General features: G+C 42.4%; 1 protein-coding gene across 1 annotated transcript in view; it reads right to left on the bottom strand.

The window, feature by feature from the left end:
- Window positions 1–463: 463 nt before the first annotated feature.
- The window catches only part of macf1a (microtubule actin crosslinking factor 1a), a 226,973-nt gene continuing 208,363 nt past the window's right edge, over window positions 464–19,073 (bottom strand). The window contains exons 84-106 of the mRNA XM_073482905.1: window positions 18,637–18,834; window positions 18,341–18,469; window positions 17,597–17,779; window positions 17,329–17,484; window positions 16,938–17,144; window positions 16,399–16,518; window positions 16,111–16,280; window positions 15,835–15,994; window positions 15,535–15,729; window positions 15,135–15,407; window positions 14,711–14,899; window positions 14,464–14,575; window positions 14,179–14,327; window positions 13,919–14,081; window positions 13,671–13,825; window positions 13,495–13,569; window positions 11,807–11,824; window positions 10,896–11,013; window positions 9,860–9,922; window positions 6,830–7,047; window positions 4,896–5,012; window positions 3,684–3,783; window positions 464–2,753 (exon numbers count right to left, since the gene is read on the bottom strand). Of these exons, the coding sequence (XP_073339006.1) occupies window positions 2,506–2,753; window positions 3,684–3,783; window positions 4,896–5,012; window positions 6,830–7,047; window positions 9,860–9,922; window positions 10,896–11,013; window positions 11,807–11,824; window positions 13,495–13,569; window positions 13,671–13,825; window positions 13,919–14,081; window positions 14,179–14,327; window positions 14,464–14,575; window positions 14,711–14,899; window positions 15,135–15,407; window positions 15,535–15,729; window positions 15,835–15,994; window positions 16,111–16,280; window positions 16,399–16,518; window positions 16,938–17,144; window positions 17,329–17,484; window positions 17,597–17,779; window positions 18,341–18,469; window positions 18,637–18,834 (3,516 nt within the window). The 3' untranslated portion in view covers window positions 464–2,505. The remainder of the gene's footprint in view (window positions 2,754–3,683; window positions 3,784–4,895; window positions 5,013–6,829; window positions 7,048–9,859; window positions 9,923–10,895; window positions 11,014–11,806; window positions 11,825–13,494; window positions 13,570–13,670; window positions 13,826–13,918; window positions 14,082–14,178; window positions 14,328–14,463; window positions 14,576–14,710; window positions 14,900–15,134; window positions 15,408–15,534; window positions 15,730–15,834; window positions 15,995–16,110; window positions 16,281–16,398; window positions 16,519–16,937; window positions 17,145–17,328; window positions 17,485–17,596; window positions 17,780–18,340; window positions 18,470–18,636; window positions 18,835–19,073) is intronic.

The raw sequence follows: 19,073 nt of genomic DNA on the forward strand, positions 1-19,073 counted from the left end.
GAATATGTACAATTTGAGTTTTGATGAACATGTGAAACGTGATAATTTTAATACTGAAACGGAAATTGAGAAGTAATCGATTTTGGCTTTACTGACATTTTCTTACATTTCTTTCCCAAAGTCCAAGTCAACGAATTTGTTGATTTTGTCTAATAAAAACTGTAAAAACTAAAAAATTGATTACACTTATTATCAAAGACGACCAAGAAAATCAACATGTTAACATTTAAGAAGTTGGATCCAGTAAATTTTGTCACTTTTGCTTTAAATAAAGTTTCTTAAACTCAATGAGGCTCTGCTTTCTGGAAGCTGGAGCTGACTGCAGCGTCTTTCAATCGTCTGCTGACTGCTTTTTCTTTGTCTATACCTTAAGATATTATTTTCATAAAGAGAGAGCTTGTATAGTTTACACACACACACTTTCACATTTTCTGTAAAGAATCCAAATAAATCAAAGACAAGATTCAGTTTTACTGCAAGCATATTTTTAATACAAAAACAGAACAAAAATTGTTTATAATTTTAGTTTTTTGTTTAACTTTTACACAATTGACTCCTAGTAACGCCCCTCCATGTTCTCATCATCACACTGAGAGTAGCACAGCATCAAAAGGTGGCGGACTCGTCTCCTGCGCCCCGAGTCCAGACTCCCTCAGAGAGACAATAAATAAATAAAAATCACCTTAAGATGTCTTCTTTCTTACTGTAATTTCATTAGCTTTTCATAAACTTCATCTCTTACACGGAGATAAACACAGAGACAACTCGCCCTGTCAGCGACAGGACATTTGAAAAAAAGCCTAGAAGAAGAGACGCTGGGGGAGGGACATGAGGGAGGAAACCCGCTCTCATTGGTCCGCTCTGCCCAGGTCTCCTGTCATTCATATTTGTAGTTCTCTCTACACATGAAGGGCAAACCCCTTTGGTCATGGTCTGGGAATTGTAGTCATTAGCAAAAGAGAAAAATGAACAAACAAGGCTGCCACTAGAATCAGCGACCTAGTGAATAATGTTACAATGAAGTAGAAACACACTTTACACACACATGATGTCGAAGAGCGGAGCGGACATTTTCTTGGTACAAAAATCACAATTTTCTTTAACCATAATACTAAAATCACTCTCCGCGACGTGTGATATGACATGAAACTGAAAAATAAATAGATTCTTCTTTCAAGCTAGATAACAAAAGTACAACTGGATTATAAATTAACCAGAACACAACGAGAAGAAAAACAAAATGACATTCGCAAATTAAACATTTTTGCATACAGTGACTCAAGTCAATGACCTCTTATTATTTCCTGTAACAAAGACACACATGATACACACCACGTTGTATGTGTGTGTGTGAGAGAGAGAGAGAGAGTGTGTGTGTGTGTGTGTGCTGCTGGGTTGCTTAGGGCAACACAGTGTAGACATTAAGGTGGAACTGCAGAGGAAGAGACAATTAGTGCATGCTGGTTGTCCAACTCGGCGAACACGGTCATTAACATCGGGTTAGGTTACACATGTCGTATATTGTCAGTAATGTGCTGTTAGTTGAGTGTGTCACTGTAAAAATAGTCCTCTCTATTGCCAGTTTGTGATTTCTGTGTCGGATTGTTACGCCGGCATGTGACAAAACCACACCGCCCTTTGCTGAAATGCACACACGAGGCTGATCTGAACGTTCCAGCGGTCGGGAGGAGTCTGCTCTGCGGTGTTTGAGTGTGTGAGAGTTTGCCCTCAGCTGCAGCAGCACCACCACCGCCACCGTCACCACCACCGATCCTCCGAGTCTGAGGTTGAGCCGGTGTGTGTGTCGGACAGCGTTTCCTGCCTCCCGAGCTCTCCACACACACAGATCTGCTGAGGTGACGTTTTTTTTTTTCCCGCCGACCAGTCAGGAGGAAGCGACATGGCAGTCGTTGCATATTTCTTTTTAAACTCATCGCTGAGGCATCTGGCCCGCAGGCCGAAATAATAACCCACAATTCTTTCTCTTTTTCCTGAATGTCATTTGAGCTTTTTTGTTTGTTTGTGTAGCCGCGGTGGTGGTGTTGGTGTGTCCCACCCCTTCCCCCGCCTCGTGTTAAAATGTGTGTGTTTGTGTGTCGGTGTGGTATAAAGCAGTTTAAAGACTTTATGTCGCTCTGTCTGAAGAGTGTAACACAAAGTAAGGCAGCATCACGTCAAGTCCGGTGGTTTTCGGTTCCACGCTGGTGGGGAACTGTCGAAGACGAAGCAGAAGACTGGAAGGCAAAATGTGGGTCGCTTCTTAAAGGGGAAAAGTCAGTTTGGACCCCACGGACTCTGGCCTGGACTGCCAGACCAGAACTCTGCTCGTCTTGTGCATGTGTCTTCAGTCTGTTATGAGAGCGGGGAAAGAGTGAGAGGGAGATTCACTCATCCTCATCCTTTCCCCTGGAAAATGTCAGTCATAGTGCACAAATTCTCCCTCAGATTGAAGAGCTGGTACACCCAAAATGGCCGTCGATAGCGGTCCGCTGTCTGTGGCTGGTGTTATTTCTTGGCAGACCCAGTGGTCTTTGGGCTGGGGGCCTTTTTAGAGATGGTGGGGATCTTGGAGGGTTTGGCCCCGCTGCCGGGTCGTCGAGGGGTGTCCGAGGCGTCGGAGCAGACGGAGCGAGCGTCCTGTAGCTCTGATGCGTCTGAGGCGTCACTGCCGCGGCGACTGCTGGCTCTGCTGCCGGCCCGGCTGCCGGCTCGGCTGGTCGGACCACTGATGGTGGATCCTCCTCGCTTTGGATCTAGAGGAAGACAGAATGAAGTGAAGAGGAGGAGAAAGAAGAAGAGAAAAATATTTTTTTTAATGTGAAACTACATCTGTGAAAAATTATTTTTCCATGTGTGAAACAGAGTGGCAGGAGAATTTTATTTTTTAAGGCTTGTAAAACTCAATCTGTTTTTTTCTTTCGCCAAAACTTTTTTTTCTCCATTCAGTTTCTCACAAATAAAAAAAAAAACACATGGGGAAAAAAAAAAAAAAAAAAATCTTGAGAATATGTTTTTTCATGTGTGAAACCGAGAGAATTATTTATTTTTTAAAAAACTTTTTTTAAAACTTTTTTTTCCTGGAGGAAAAAATATTTTCTCCTGAACTTTTTTTTTGTCAAGTTTACACAGAAAAGAAAAATAAACTTTGAAAGATTATTTTGGAAAATCTCAACTTTTAATGGTTTATCATGTAATTTTATGGACTTTCATGTTCCCCAGAGGATGAATCCTGTTGACTTTGACGAACAACTTTTTTTATGTAGTGCAAATTCAAAGTTTTCACATTTACTAGTCACACATCTCAACAGCTACGAAACCACAAAATGTTGTACAGACACGTTCTAACGCCATCATGAGGTTCACATTTGTGGTTTTGACGGACATATCTCAACAACTATTGGATGGATCGCCATGAAATGCGATAAATTTGGTGATTCCTTAACTTTTTACCGTTGGTACTTAGCTTTACGGCTAAAAACCTAAAACTAAATGACATTCTGATCATCCTCAGCTGTACTTTGTGCTTCGTGCTTTTTAGCAAATGGAAGTACGTAACATGCGAACCTACGCGGGCATGTTAGTATTCTGCTCAAATCATCACTGTGCCCATGAAGGACAGAGAATTAGCGTATAAATGAAAAACAAACGTTTTCCAACATAAAATAAAGTGTCCGTCGTCTCACCAGTTCGTGATGGTTTGCCGGATCCTCCGTTCTCTCCGGTTAGCGAGCCTCGGCTCGAGTGGAACGTCGGCCTCTTTAGTTTGGAGCCCGACGCCGCCCCCTGCAGGAGCACACAGGAAACATCAGCTGAAGATAACTCGACCGTGGAGCTGAGCTGATTACTGAGCTGCATCATGTCAGATACACACTAATATTTTAAAACACTACAGGATCGTATTACTGCTAAAGACCAGTTCAGAACAAAGATTCACGACGAGACGAGATGAAACCTGCAATGTGCCGGTCTGCAGTGTTCTAAAACCGTTTCGTCTCGTCGCAAATCTTTGGTTTGAACTGGACTTGGACAGAGAAACATCACACACACATGAACACTGGACAAAAACAGACCGACAAAGAAAGATCTCACGACAAATGAAAACTGCACACACACACACAGATTTGTACAAATGATTAATAGAACTGTTTGACTGTGAGAGGTTTGTCTTATGTTAATCTACTTTATAAAAGAGGAGTCAAGACGGCTTCAACTAATGATTATTTGATTGTTTTGATCATTGATTAAGCTGATCAACACCTAAACACATTCAGTTCATCACTTCGACTGACTCCTCTCTAATTGTCCTAATAGAAAAATATAAATTACAGCCATTTCAAACGATTACACTATTATAAATTAAAATGGTTGCCAATTAATTCATTATCAGTCAATTCATTAACCAATTGTTTCAACTCTTCATTAAAGAGGTGATACGATTCGGCAACAAAATATGAAAAAAAAGCAAAAACAAATTTGAAAGTCAAATTTGTTTTTAAACTGATTGTTAATTGTTATTAAACTGCTTTAAAGATTTTACCAGATTTAACTTTATTTCCAGTTCTTTATCTTAATATAACATATCTTTCTTGTCAAATTAAACCTTGCATCTTCAAAATGTCATGTTTCAGGTTGTAGCTCGATCACATCATGTTTCTTCTCAAAGGTGGGCAAACGTTCACAACCCTGAGAGATGATGTCATCTTTAACTCAAACATGAAAACCACTGAAGTTTCTATGTTTTCACATGACAGCAGCACATGTCTCTACGTGTTGGTGTGTGTGAGCACCCAGGAGTGTGCGTTAGTGCATCAGCGCGTTCAGTGGGGTGGGGGTCGGGTGGGACAGGGAGGTGGGTGGTTGGGTGGGTGGGTGGGTGGTTGGGGTGAGTGTGTTACCTCGTGCCCAGGAGTGATGTGGCCGAGATCTGGGCAGCAGTGGCACTTGGTTGGCGTTGGAGTTTTACTGTGTGCCAGCCAGGGCTTGGCATAGTCACGCGAGTGAGTATGGGTGGACTGAAGGGAGGAAGGGAAGGAAGGAAGGAAGGGTGGAGGAGAGGGAGAGCAAAGCAGCAGAAGAGAGCGAATGTAGGAGGGAGGGAGGGAGTTATGGAGGGAAGCGGAGGATGGCGGGGCAGCGCAGCGCAGTGTGTTTTTGTGTAACAGCAGCGTGATTTAATTTTTTTTTTTTTTTTTTTTTTTTTTTTAAACAACCCAACAAAGCAGGGAGGACATTTTTGAAGCCGGGTTAGCAGGGTTTGAATGACAGGAACGAGGGGAAAAGGCAAAAAGATGGAAGACAAAACAAAGAAACAAGAACAAAAAATAAAATTTCACAGTTAAGGATGTGGTGATTTTTGACAGCAACAACATGAGGATGACAACAACTGAACAATGTGCAACACAAACCGATAAAACACACATAAATACACACATACAGAGTCACTAATGTGCATTCAGTCTCTCTCTCACACACCGACAGTAATGCTTTTATAACAGTAATCAGATGATCAATGAAAAACATCACTAACATTGGATGATGACAACAACAGTGATAACAATGAGCTGTTTGACCTGACGGTGATGATGTTTCTATCAGAGTTTACTGCCTCTAACACACAACAGATGGTGAATGTGACAGATTAGATCATTCAGGTTTGTGTGGTTGTGTATGTGTGAGAGAGAGTCCACTGATTTAAAATCCACTTTAAATCTATCGAACTCATGACAGGAAAAAGGATTAAAACTGATGCAGCAGAAGCAAAGATAATCTCTTTTATTCCAAAAAAACTTTTGCCTACGTAACCCACAATGCAACTCAACCGCCGACAGGTAATGCAGTCTTGAGCCTCTCGCATTAAGCAGAGATGAGAAGCGGGCTACACAGATTTTTTCACTTTTAAATTTGTCGTCTTCTGCCTCAGATGCTGACTCACACACCGTCCTCTGGAGCCAAAAACAGCTTTTAATAAAGCGACTAAAAGTTTAATTTGTTAAATTTATGGAAGATTGTTTGAGTGATCTTTAACTTTTTCTGCAGTTTTTATTTCATCTACAGAATCGTGTTTTGTCTCAGTGTTAAGTAACGCCGCACAAAGAGTCTTTTCTTTTGATTTTGTCTTTAACCATGTTGTCTCCTGGGTTTTTTATAAGATATTTATCTATCTATTTTTAGTGACTTTAATGGAAGCCCTGAGGAGCAAGTGAAGACTTTCGAAGACGAAATCTGTGAAAACAGATGGAAAAAAAGTTTCCTAGGAAAAAAATTAATCATGTTAATTAAAATTAACACATTCATTTTTTTTTTCTCCCGACATTTTTACTCAGTTTCACACATGGACATTTAATAAAAAGATAAAAATAAAATAAAATTCACAAAAGCTTATTCTGGCAAAAGATGACCAGAGAAAGTTCTTCACTTGACCCTCAGGGCTTCTGTAGAATTTTCCTGGTGTGCGATCAATACTTATCTACCTGTCCAGGAACTACAGGTCGAAAATGTAAAACCTCTCCTTGTTTTATATAAGGTACACTTTTTTGTTAATTGTCCCTGTCTAAATAAAGATATGTGACATGACAATAAAGTTTTATCTTGTCCTTTGTCTTATTGAATATGGAGAAGATTGATTGTGTTTTGTTAAAGTGCTATGATTCATACACTATCACCATCATCTATCATTAATGTAATGAATGGACATGAAGTGGAAAAGAAACCTAAAAATAAACCTGAAGTAACGGGATTTATGACATCTAACTCCATTTTTGGTGAGTAAAATTAGATCCTGCCTCAACTCTGAAATGTTGAGTCTTAACACACTAAAGTCAGCTCTCACCCTGGATGATGCGGAGGCTGTCGGTGTGGCGGGGGCGGAGGGAGCAGAGGGCAGCGAGGCACCGCTGTGGGAGGCCGAGGAGGAGGAGCGGGTGGGGGAGGCGTTGCGGGAGCCCGGTTTGGAGCGTCGACCTCGGGAGCGGAAGGCGGCCAGACCCTGAGAGGCTCCTTCAGGGAGGATGAACTTTTCCCTCAACTCCAGGTTGGTGCGACCACGAGCTGAAGAGAAACAGAGAGAGCAAGAAACAAATGAGATGGTTTGTTTGTGTCGGCTCACAGCTTTCCTCCATCAGGGGGCGGCAGAGGCAGCGAGCAGGGTGAGGAGGAGAGTCAGTGCTTCCTTTGGCTGCAGACATCAGAGTCCGTGCATGACTCGTTTGAGAGTGCACGTGAGCAGGGGGGCGGGGTTTGGAGGGGCGGGGTTTAGGGGTTCAGGAAGTCGTAAGTGCACTTTGGTTGAGTTGTTTTTTTAAGGGAAGAGGTGAATGAGTGTGTTTGATCTGAGTGCAAAAGTAAATTCATCTATTCAATACGCAACGAAAGTCAGAAGTTCGTCCACGTGTGGAAACGTTTTGGAGACACATCGTCATCGCTGTGGGTCAATTCTTCAACCAGCTCCACAAGTTATTCTCATTTCACATATTAACTTGCTCATTGCCAATTAAAAAGCTGCCAACAGAGTGCTTATCATATCTTTAAAGGAACAGCTCAACATTTTGAGAAATCAGCTTATTGGGTTTTGCACCACAAGAACAAGTAGCAACAGCAACTGCTCAAGAAATATCCCAGCACACAACCCATGAGAGAGAGTGAAGAAAGAAAGAAAACTTAGATAAGAAAGATATAGTTTTTGCTCCTTAAAGTGAAACTGACAACTTTTCACGGAAGAAAAACCTAGCTAAAAAGGTTTTAATTTCTGATAGTATGTGCTGTCGTGGATGGAGTTTGTCTTGATTCATTTTCACTCTTCATGAATGCTGAGAAAAGCTGGTGGAAAAGAAGCAAGCTCAGACGTGACTTCAGCTCTCAATAAGCACATTTCCCAAAATGTCAAACCATTCCTTTAAGCAATGGCAAGATGTCTCCAGTTCTGAAAAATGTAATTTCACTGAGTGACACTCACACTCTCATTGCGTATTTGCTTTACAACATCTGTGGGGTGGTGGGAGAAAAAGCACAGCCTCTCTTCTCTCGTTTTTTCAACAAACTCTCCCAGTTGAACTTATTTTCACTTCTTGCTGCAAAGTTGCATCTCAGCTCTGCTGCGTATACACAATTTGTGTATAAATACATGTGGGGGGTCATGCCTGGTTTATGCTTAGCGGGAGAGAGCCCAGAGATTCAGGGTTTCTCCCTTCTTCAAAAGACACTCAGCGGCATTCTCGGACAAAAAAGTAGTGCAGCAGCCCCAGCAGACAACAACAAGCCTGGAGAAGCCAGCCACAAAGAGAGAGAGAGAGAGAGAGAGAGAGAGAGAGAGAGAGAGGGAGAGAGAGAGAGAGAGAGAGGGAGGGAAAGAGAGAGAGAGAGAAAGAGAGAGAGAGAGTATAACAGAATGGCTGAAAAGGAACCAAAAAATACACAAAAGAACCAGAGAAGAGAGCTAGGACAGACAGATTTACAGATTTAGAGGAAGCATGGAGGATAAACAGTGACAGGAGTGAAAATAGTGTAAAAAGAGTCAAGAGAAGAGGGCTACAGCTAGCCGTGGCAGCAGTGCAACTCCTGGCTTCATGGCCCTCATCCCTAGCATCCCAACAGCAAGGCCAGTCAATTAAACGGGTGCACCCTGCAATTACGTCCCCCTTCAACGCCAGCCAGCCAGGTGCACCCTGTAATTGTGTCTCCCACCAACCAGCCATCACATTTAGAGGAGCTGCGTTGGAAGCGAGCGATATTAGAAACCCAGGCTGGCCACGCCCAGGTCTTAGACACTCACTGTCTCTTTACACTTACAACTTTAACTTCTTTATTTGAGCTTAAGCTAAAAAAAAAAAAAGGTTTAAAAAAAGATAAATTTGTAAGCAGTGTTCATTGTTACATGAAAACACGACAGGAAGAGTTGAAAGTTTTATACATTACGTCTTCTTTCCTGCTGAGCCTCTCCACCCACATTTCTATTATTAGCTCACCTTGTAAAATCCATATTTAAAAAAAAAAAAAAAAAAAAGTACTTAAAAAATAATAAAGCAACATATATAGACCAGGGGTTGGCCAAATCCTGCTTTGTTGTGAGTGAGGAAAGCATGACGCAAACATGTGGCACACAGACAAGACTGACATCAATGCCTAAACACACAAACCTGACCGCAGTTAGAACACACACATATATATATATACTGTATATATAGACACAGAGAGGACAGCTGTGGTTAAAGATGGAGACTGACAGCTGGACGGACGGATGGATGGATGGATGGAGAGTGAAAGAGATGGAGTGACAGAGAAGCAGAGAGAGGAAGTGTAGATACCTCGGCAGCAGAAATAGCCAGGAGTGACTGTCACTAAGAGACACAAGAGACAATGTGAAATAACAGCATGCTCATGGTGGAATGAAGAGTCACACACACACTCACAGAAAGATCTTCTTGGAAACACACTCATGCACACACACAGGCACTCTTGAAAATCAGTCCTCCAATGCCACAATCATCAACACACTTAAACAGACCATAAAAACACACACACACTGCCAACCAATGGGGGTCCGGACGAGTGTCAGTGACCCCTGAAATGTGCTTTAAAAAACAGGTCAGGATATCGGCGCTTGCGTGAGTGGCGACAGCCGGGGGAGGGAGGTCAGGAGAGAGCAGAACAGTGGGGAGACATAACGTTAGTCAGGTGATCACAGTCAGCAAGGCACAGCAACAAGGCCAAACCAACAAACCGAAGAAGAAGAAGAAAAGATGAAGATAATGACAAAGAGAAGAACAAAGAGAAGACATCTGGAAGAGAGAGTCCAGGAGAGAGAGAGAAAAACAGACGGGGCGGAGAAAAGACAGGCAGTTAGGAGATAGAGGAGAAGTCCAACCTATACGAGATGAGATGGAGCTACTGGAATCGGAGCGGAGAATCTTAAGTCCTGGATGTTGCACTGAGGAAAGAGAAAAGGGGAGGGAGGGAGGAAGAGAGGGGGAGGAAGAGGGAGAAAACTGAGGACCATGCACCATGCAATACTACTGTTTTATAATTAAAAAAGAATGAATAAAATTAAGACAGGACAGAGGCCGAGAAGAGTGAAAGAATCGGCCGTGGATATACAGAAATAAAACGTGTGACGAGATAAGATGATGGACTCGTTGAGGACTGACAGAGGACGGGCTCAGAGGGGACAGAGTGATTTTGGGAATAAGAGATGGAGAGAGAAACAAAAAACACCGACCGGAGTGAGACGAGGCAGCGTTTCACTGCATCACCTGCTGACAGACAACTTGACAAACTTGAGTCAGTTTCCTCGGTGTGTTTTCCATCACTGTGCTGCTCTGATCTGTGTGCTGCCACTCACTTCTGCTTGGTGGTGTAAATGTCAGGAGCTCGGTGCAGAAGGTGTGTTCACTTTCGGAAATAGTTGTGTGAGTGTGTGTTTTGTGTTTGTGCTAGAGCCCGACGATAATAACGTCTGATCGATATTTGACCCATATTTTCCAATTAAAATTGCTCCTGACGTGCAAACATTAAAGAAGTTTGTCAGTCATTTGTAGAGCAACAGAACCAGAGACAAGATGTCAGCAACTCACTTGTGTGAGTGTTGCAGATTTTTTTGCCTTTCACTGAACCTAATATTTCAAAACTTAATAATACAGGAATGTCTGTATGTGTGAATGTAAAAGAGTCTCACAATTAATAAATTAACCAAAATCTAGGACATCATTTAAAATATGATTACAAATCCACTATCAGTCAGGCTCTAGCAAATGCATGTGAATGAAAGAAGGCAGACAGATGAGAAAGAAGGTATGAATATGTGTGTGTGTGTGTGTGTGTGTGTGTGTGTGTGGTCTGTGCTTGTGTGTTTAAAAGAGAGCTCTGTGTGTGTGTGTGTGCGCATGGGAGTAAACGTCACTCACCTCTGCATGGATCATTTTTAACCAGGAACTCGTCCAGAGCCATCCAACCACCTCCGACTCTCACCATCACAGTGCTGCGCAAAATCCTCACCAGACGCAGCTGCTGAGAGTCGCCGAACTGAGGAGGTAAACAACAAAATAAAGGAGGAAGAGACAAAGAGAAATGAGGAGGAAAGAGAAAAATTAGGACAAAGGGGTGAGAGGAGAGAGAAGAGAGTGAGGGAATCAAAAAAGAAGAGATAAAGCCAGTGAGTAAAATAATAATTGATATATTGATTGATGAGTTTTAAATGATTCATAGTATCACACTGAGCAGCCCATGTACCAAATCTGAACAGATGATCTCTTCTACTCCATGCAACGACGGAAAAACCATGCACTGAAAGAACTAAAGAGACACCCAGCCACCCGAATAAGAATCACTGGTATTTTTTAATTTATTTTCAGTCTTTAACTTCTCAGAAATTGTTCAAACCACACAGCAAAGCAGAACTCCAAAGCGATACCAGCACAGAAGGAATTTTCTGGATTTCTCTCCAAGCGGCTTGATTTGCTTCCCAGCTTCAGTCCAAAAGCACACTATATATCACCTAACCACTAATTACCACTTCAGCCATGTCAATGTCGCCTGCTTCACATTGTGCAATTTGTCACGCTCAACACCAAACAAATCACAGCAGGAACATAACTGGAGGGTGAAACCTGCTTACACGTTGCAAAGCCACAATGGAGTGCTTCTTCTTTTGAGTTGCTTTTTTTAAATAATTGTTTAACGAAGAATTCCAGCAACAACAACAACAAAAAAAAAACTTTTTTGTAAGTGTGCGAAAGCAGAAAGGACAGCACTCCATTGGTGGGCAATCAGGAAGCAGATTTCACACATCCAATCACAGCAGCCGCAGTCACTTTACCTGGTTTCCGAGGAAGAACTACAATAAATCCAGAAGACACGGAGCACGGGAACACAAGGAGAAAGAAACAGAGCGAGAGTGAAACAACATGTACTGATAACTGAGGTCTGTAAGGTATGAATGGAACCATTTAAATGTGTACAGGATCTTCAAAAAGCTGGTTCTAAAATGGTTAAATTTCAGTGTGTGTTTCTGTTATTTGCAGAATTAGTGGTGAAAGCAAAAAGACACAGTGGACACGGATGCCTGTGGATGTTATGGCAGTGATGATGGTAAGATGGAGGTGAAGACAGAGAAGAAAAGTGAAGCCAGACACAAACATGAGCCAGAACACAAACACAAGATAGACAAAAACAAACTGGTGTACTATTAGTATCCCCAGTGTCCTGCAGTCAGACACTAGATATCATTACCCAGTGAGTAATGATGGCGTGGACACACATACTGCAGCAGTGGTAGTGATGCGTGATCCAGTAAGAGCTGCTGAAAGCTGTCAGAACTGTGTTTATGACCATTGTAAAATGCTACATATTTACACACAGACTGCTGGGTTAGGAATGTTTATAACCACTGCAGCTCCTGAAGGTTTTAAACAACTTTAATAATCCTGCAAAGTGATGACCTAAACCCTCCTTGAGCAGTATCTTATGATCAGTGTTTTTTTTGTTTTTTTTATAAACATTTGTTTGTATTTTTGTAGGCTTCATTTCTGCCACGTTGTGTCTTAAATTCAATCTCTTCATTATCAGGTAAAAGACCCAAAAGCAGTTGTTATTTGAAGAAGTTAATGAAGATTTTTTAGTAAAAATAATGACTGAATATGAGCATCATTCCAGACCAAATTACCTAAGAGTCTGGTGGTTCTTTCATAGTTAAGTGTGAATTAAAGTATATACTATTAAACTCATGAAATTCCTCTTTGACACCCAGCAGCACAGTGTGCGTCTATGCAGTCACGTTTACATGGTTATATTAATATATTATGGTGATTATAATTAATTCATGTTTTCGGTGATGAAAAAGAAGGCTCAGCTGACAATCCTGGAGGCCTGTGAGATGTTACATCAATGCTTCCATGACATGTGATGACATGTTATGATACAGACAGTTAACACACTTATAAATACACCATGAGGGTCATGATGTGAGGTGGACACACAAGAGAAATGCTGTGAAGTTAATTGGTGCCTGCTGGACAAGTGAAGACACAGCCAGTTAATAATAAACCGTCCATTAATGAAAACTGGGTCAAATAGTGTTTGCAAAGTAAAGGAAAGTTTGTATTTGGTTTGCGTTGATTCACATTGACTTATTACAAGTACAGAACAAAATCTATGGACATTATTAACCAAGAATTAAATGTCAACAACAAAAACATCCGACTCTTGACTTTGGTTTGAAATTTAGTGTTTAAAACGTACATTTAGGTGATGTACTGTTGACTTAAGTGTCAATCACAGCAAACTACGCTAAATTACTATTGTATGTGATGGCTCTTACTGAAGAAAATAGCCAACAATCATTTGCAAATCCTCTTTGACCCAGTTCTTCTAACAAGTAGACATCCACAAGTTGCAATCAACATTAACTTTTTTGTTTAACAATATCTTAAATATACATTACAGTTTGTTTCTTATACTATAAATAATGTCTGTCTTAAACTGAAACAAAGACTGAGCTGAACTTACCCGGTATTTGTTCTCTCCTATCTGCTCCACTTGAAACCTCTTGGCACATTTACACTGAGCCACCTGCCGAGTCACCTGCACAACAACAAAAAACACCATGTCAATGCTTATTGTATGAATATCCCATCATACGTATTTTCATAACTTCATATTTGCCTCTTTTTGAGTTTTCTTACCTCGTCCTCGATCTTATCAGCATCAGTTGTGGGTCTGTAGGCGTCCTTGTTGGGGTGCAGGGCAGCAACAAACTCATAGTAATCGATGTAACCGTCTCCGTCTCTGTCAAAGATGTCTGCCACTGCTGTCATCTCCAGCTTACTGGTGGGAAACTCTGCAACGACAGGAAGTCATACACCATTTAATATCTTAATAACTTTAAAAACGGGTCATTTCATGACCAAACATTTTGTCACCCATAACCTACTTGATGCCAGGATGCCGTCGATAAACTCCTGCCGTGTGATCTTTCCGTCTTGGTCCTTGTCAATGCGTCTGAAGAAGTCCATGACACGAGACTTCTTATGGTTCATCCAGCGCATGTACTTCTTCCTCCACACATCGAAGTCAAAGTTGGCAAACTCTTTGAGCTGGAAATGGATAAAGCAGAAGAGGATGTATAGTGTTAGAAAGCATGTGAGTCTGAAGTTTTAAAGTAATGTCAAGTTGAGTTGAAAAGAACAATACCTCCTCCAGTCTGTCCAGACCATCGTTGAGTTTGCGCTGGCGGTCAAGAGCCAGCAGCCAAACCTGCTGCCACCTGGCACAGAGCTGGTTGAGTCGTGGGTTTCCTCCAGGGACCTGCATGGCAGCCTGCTGCTGTTGCTGGTGTTTACCTGAAGAGGAAACACAGAGTTAACAAATCTCGTCACAGATGAGTAATCCGTTTCCAACACATGCACTCATGCCATCATGAAAAAAGAGTGGAAAGGATAATATTTGTCCACTACAAGGTAAACATAGGTGACTTACGGGCTCCTCTCCTCTCAGCCAGGCTGCTGGGAGCCTCCGCTGGTTTTCTCTTGTAGGTCTTCGTCACTTTGTCGACATCTGGCTGTTTCCTCGTCATCTCCTCCATAAACATCTGACAACAACAAACACCAGCAGTGAGTAAGCGATGATGGACAACAACTGTTAATGGACAGAACAAACACAAGCAGGTTTGCATCAAAATACCCAAAACTATGTTTGGGTGTTTAGTTTAGTGAATGAAGCCCACCTGGTGTTCTGTGATGAGTGTTTTGAGTTGAGGAATGTCCTGAGGAAGCGGCTCTGTGTCTCTCTGGATCAATGTGGTCTCAGCCCATTGTAGCCATGACAACAGCTCCTCCAGCAGGTTGGCGTTGTTCAGCACCTCGGTCAGAGCCGTCTCCAGGCGCTGCTCGTGCTGTTTGGCCCACGTCAGCACCTGTAGAGAAAAGGCGTTGATTAATATAAGACATTTCTTTCTTGTTTTTGTCACTCATTAAAATATGTTCTTGGTTAAATAAAGTTAAGGAATTTAGGTCTACCCAAAACTTCAACCCTAAAGTTAAAATGATAAAAGATAAGATTCGAAACAATAGTTAACCTAAGATGTTAAATAATTACATAAGCAAGTATCTAACTGATTCTCTACCTCACCACTACCCTCCCTTCCTCACCTCCTCGAAGCGTGCCCTGATGATGGTGATCCAGTGTTTGATGGTGGTGATGGAGTCTGGGTGACAAACGGTCAGGATGCCCTCTCCCATGCCAGCAGCCTTGTTGACATCTGCCCTCTTCTCCTCCACAGTGCCCATGAAGTCACGATGTGTGTGCAGCAGCGCCTGCAGAGTTTCTGCCTCTTCAGGAAGGACACCACGGAAACGAAGCGTCTGCTCCGCCTCAGAGAGCCACTCCAGAAGCATCTGCACCGCCGTACGAAACTCCTCCGCCTAATAGTTAATGGTAGATAGAAGACAGGGAGAGGTCTTTATTAAAGCCCTGTGCATCATTTGTTTAAAGGTTTTACATTTAAGGAAATATTAAACTTTAAAACAGCAGTGCAGCTTTTTCTCTGACCTGTTTGAGGGCCAGCTGGAGGCGGGTTTGCTTTGTGACTGACAAGGCACACACTGTATCCCAGCGGTTGCTGAGCTCCTGAAGCTGAACTTTGACCCACGCTGTGTCATCGCGGCCAGTATCCATCAGGTCCCGAGCTGAGCGCTTCAGAGCCTGAACACTGCCGGTTCTCTTACCAAGCTCCTTTTGGAAAGCCTGCAGGGTCAGACAATAGACATTAAATAAAAGAAGTAAACTGCAGTTATGGGTGGTGACAAGGTATTTATTGTCTTCTCATATAGTTCTGTTTAGTGTGCACACCTTATGTGAATCCATGAGGTTGGACACCAGATCCAGGTCTCCATGGACGGGCTGGTCTTCAGCCAGCTGGGGCTCCACCCGGTACAACCAGTCCACCAGGGCCTGGAGAGCCTCTGCAAACTGTCCTGAGAACAGCAGAGCCTCCTCCAGCTTGTGTTGTCTGGATGGAGGAGAGAAGCCACATAGATGTCATTAATCGTATTTCATTTTCCACGTCACAACTGTAATGAACTGTTGGAAAAGTCAGTTTCATTGCTCATCGTTCATCCTCTTTACCTCTCTACACTCTTGCCACAGACGGTGTCCCACTTGTCACGGACCTCTCCCACCAGGTGGTCCAGTTTCTGGGTGTCTGCGGGCAGCTGAGCTTTGTCCCTCATGGCCTTTCCAGATCTTACTGTTGTGTCATAAACCGGCTGCTTCGACCCCAGTGCTTTCTGGAACTCCTGTACAGGCAGAGAATGAAAAAGATTTGTATATGAGAATACAACGAAAGATCAAAAATTAAAATACTGACCTCATGGACTTTTCTATACATTTGCCTATACATTGTGCATAATGTACCTTGTGCTTGGTCAGCTGGATTTTGATCTTGTCTGGCTCGTTGGAGATCTCCAGCTCTGAGTCCAGTCTTTTCTCGGCTTCTTCTAGCCAGTCTGTCAGCTTCCTCCAGGCCTCATGGAACTGAAGAAAGAGAGTTACAAAATTTCTGTTTAATATTCTAATACACACATACCAACTTGATGAAAAAACTTTCCCTGTCCTGAAAAATGAAATGCGATGTTCATAATATGGATTTATGATCATTTAAGGAGGAAAATTTCTGTTATGCGTATACAATTTAGCTGAAACTATCACCGAGAATGAATGAGAGTGAGTTTAACTGCAGAAGCGAACTAGTTTAGTTTATAGTCTAAATCATAACTGCTATCAGCCAGTGGCAGAGACGCTAAGATCGAAAGCCACTTATTGTAAAATATCCCATTAAATGAAAATCTCAACTAGTATTTTTGTCATCAGTATATTCACAGTATGCCCTTGGTCTTTAGGGACAACGTCAGCAGTTTTTAAATCACGTGTTAGTATGACTATCAGTTCAGTACCTGTTTGGCGCGTTTACGGGCCTCATCAAGGTGTCGGCCGCGGTCCAGTGACCTCTGGACCAGCTTGTCCCAGCGAGCCTGGACGCTGAGCAGCAGGTTTTTGATGAGTACGACGTCCTGCTTCAGGCTGGCGAAGCGAAGCTGAGAACCGGCCTTCTCCAGAGCCAGGACCTGCTCTCTGTGGGTGTTCACTTCATTCACAAATACCTGGGCAGACACGGATGAGAGTGCAGAATGTGTTAATGTAGAATTTATTATCTCAATTTTAAACAGCAAGTAAAGAAAATAAAATTGACAAGAGTGAAGTGTTTATACAACACAAAAACCTGTTAAATATCCAAATAAAACAGCGTCTTAACCATGTTTCTAGTAACAGGAGCATGTTTAGTACCTTGTGCTCATCGATCTGGAAGAGGACTGTGTCCAGTATGAGACTTGGGGGTTGGGCCATGTTCAGAGTCTGTTCAGCCTGGGTCAGCCAGTTGATGGTGTCCTGCAGAGAGGTCTGGAAACCTGTTGCCAAGGAAACGGCCTCATCCAACTTTGCCTGGAAAGTTCAGAGTTTTAAGTTAAGTAAGTCTCTCACTAACAGCGATTATAAAAAAAAACTACAGGACAGGACAGAGTAATAAAACATTCTCCCTGTGTCACAGTCTTACCCTGCGGTCGTCCATCTTGGTGTTGAGGCTGGCCCACTTGTTCTGCAACATGCCCAGGTTCTGCTGGGTCTGGGTGGTACCAGGTCCTGCCTCCTCTCCTCCACGAGCCAGCAGCATGGACTCTCCCTGATCCAGCAGGCGGTGGTACAGGTCTGCTCGCTGAGTCAGCTGCGTCTGAAGCTCCTGCAGGCAGAGAAGACACAAATGTGAGTTGACACTAAAAGGTGAGCGTTGTTGTGTCTCACTGGTTGGTTTACAACAATGGAAGCTATTAAAGTTTCATAGTCACCATATACCAAGTGTCTCTCTGTGTAAAGAGAAGAACATATGTAAGCTAATACTCTGAGCATCTGCTCAATACATTGCTAGTAAAACTTTTATGTACTTTACTAAAATCCCTTTATGACAATAAAAAATGCCTGTATGCTTATATTACAATACATAAAATTTTTTAGCTGATGCTTTCATCCAAAGCAACTTAAAATAAGTGCATTCAACCATGGCAATACAACCTGGTAACTGCAAGAAACTGAGCATTACAACACTGGCTTATTTCATACAAGACTGTTTGTTCTACAATAAATTCTCTCTTCAGAAATGTAACCTTCATTAAACTGCGTGGCATTTACAAACAGCATCTCATGTGAGATCAATGCCAAATGAAGCAGGATTGCAGAAAAGGTGCATCTATGTGTATTGTGCATGATTCTCTGAGTATAAAGGTGTAATGTGATTCTCTGTTACCATGTGTTGCTGTAGCTGCTCCCTGGCTGTTTCAGGGAGACCGCCTGTTGGTTTGGCAGCAGACAGCTGGCTCTCCGTCCTACGCAGCCACTGGAGGAACTCCTCCAACTCGCCATGGAAACCTTCAGCCTACACAGAAACAAGCGAGGGAGGAGGAGAAACAGGTATAGATTATTTTTTTTAGCCAAAAAAGATATCATGGGAAAGTTACTACTTTAGCTGATATTATTTTATTCATAAATATTGTTGCTATTAATTCTGCTTTTAGTTTCTTTTTCTAACTCTGTTTTCTTCACCTGGTGCAGAGCGGCCTCCAGTAGCTTCTGCCGCTCCTGGGTTTTGAGCAGAAGGCTCTCCCAGCCCTGGTTGAGATGATCCAGCTGGTCCCTCAGGTGGCTGGCCTCGTCACCAGGAGAGGACTCAAGTAGCTCAGCGGCAGCATTGTTCACAGTCTCCACCGTGGAATGATGGGATAGTACATCATTACGCAAAACCTGGGACAGAGAGGAAATTAATTACACAAAATTAGATTAAATATTGAGATGGAACAAGTAGTGCAAGAGCAGAGATGAACAGAAGTTTTGGAAGTTAAAATAAGAATGAAGGCCAACATTTATTGAGTGGCTCGCCAAAGAGAGGAAAAGAAAACACAGGACATGGCCAGGTTTCAGAAGCCGAAAACAAAGTATAGCCAATAGTGTGACAGCGAAACAGTTACCGAGTTAAAGACTTT

The sequence above is a fragment of the Pagrus major genome, chromosome 16, assembly GCF_040436345.1.
Source record: "Pagrus major chromosome 16, Pma_NU_1.0".
Lineage (NCBI taxonomy): Eukaryota > Metazoa > Chordata > Actinopteri > Spariformes > Sparidae > Pagrus > Pagrus major.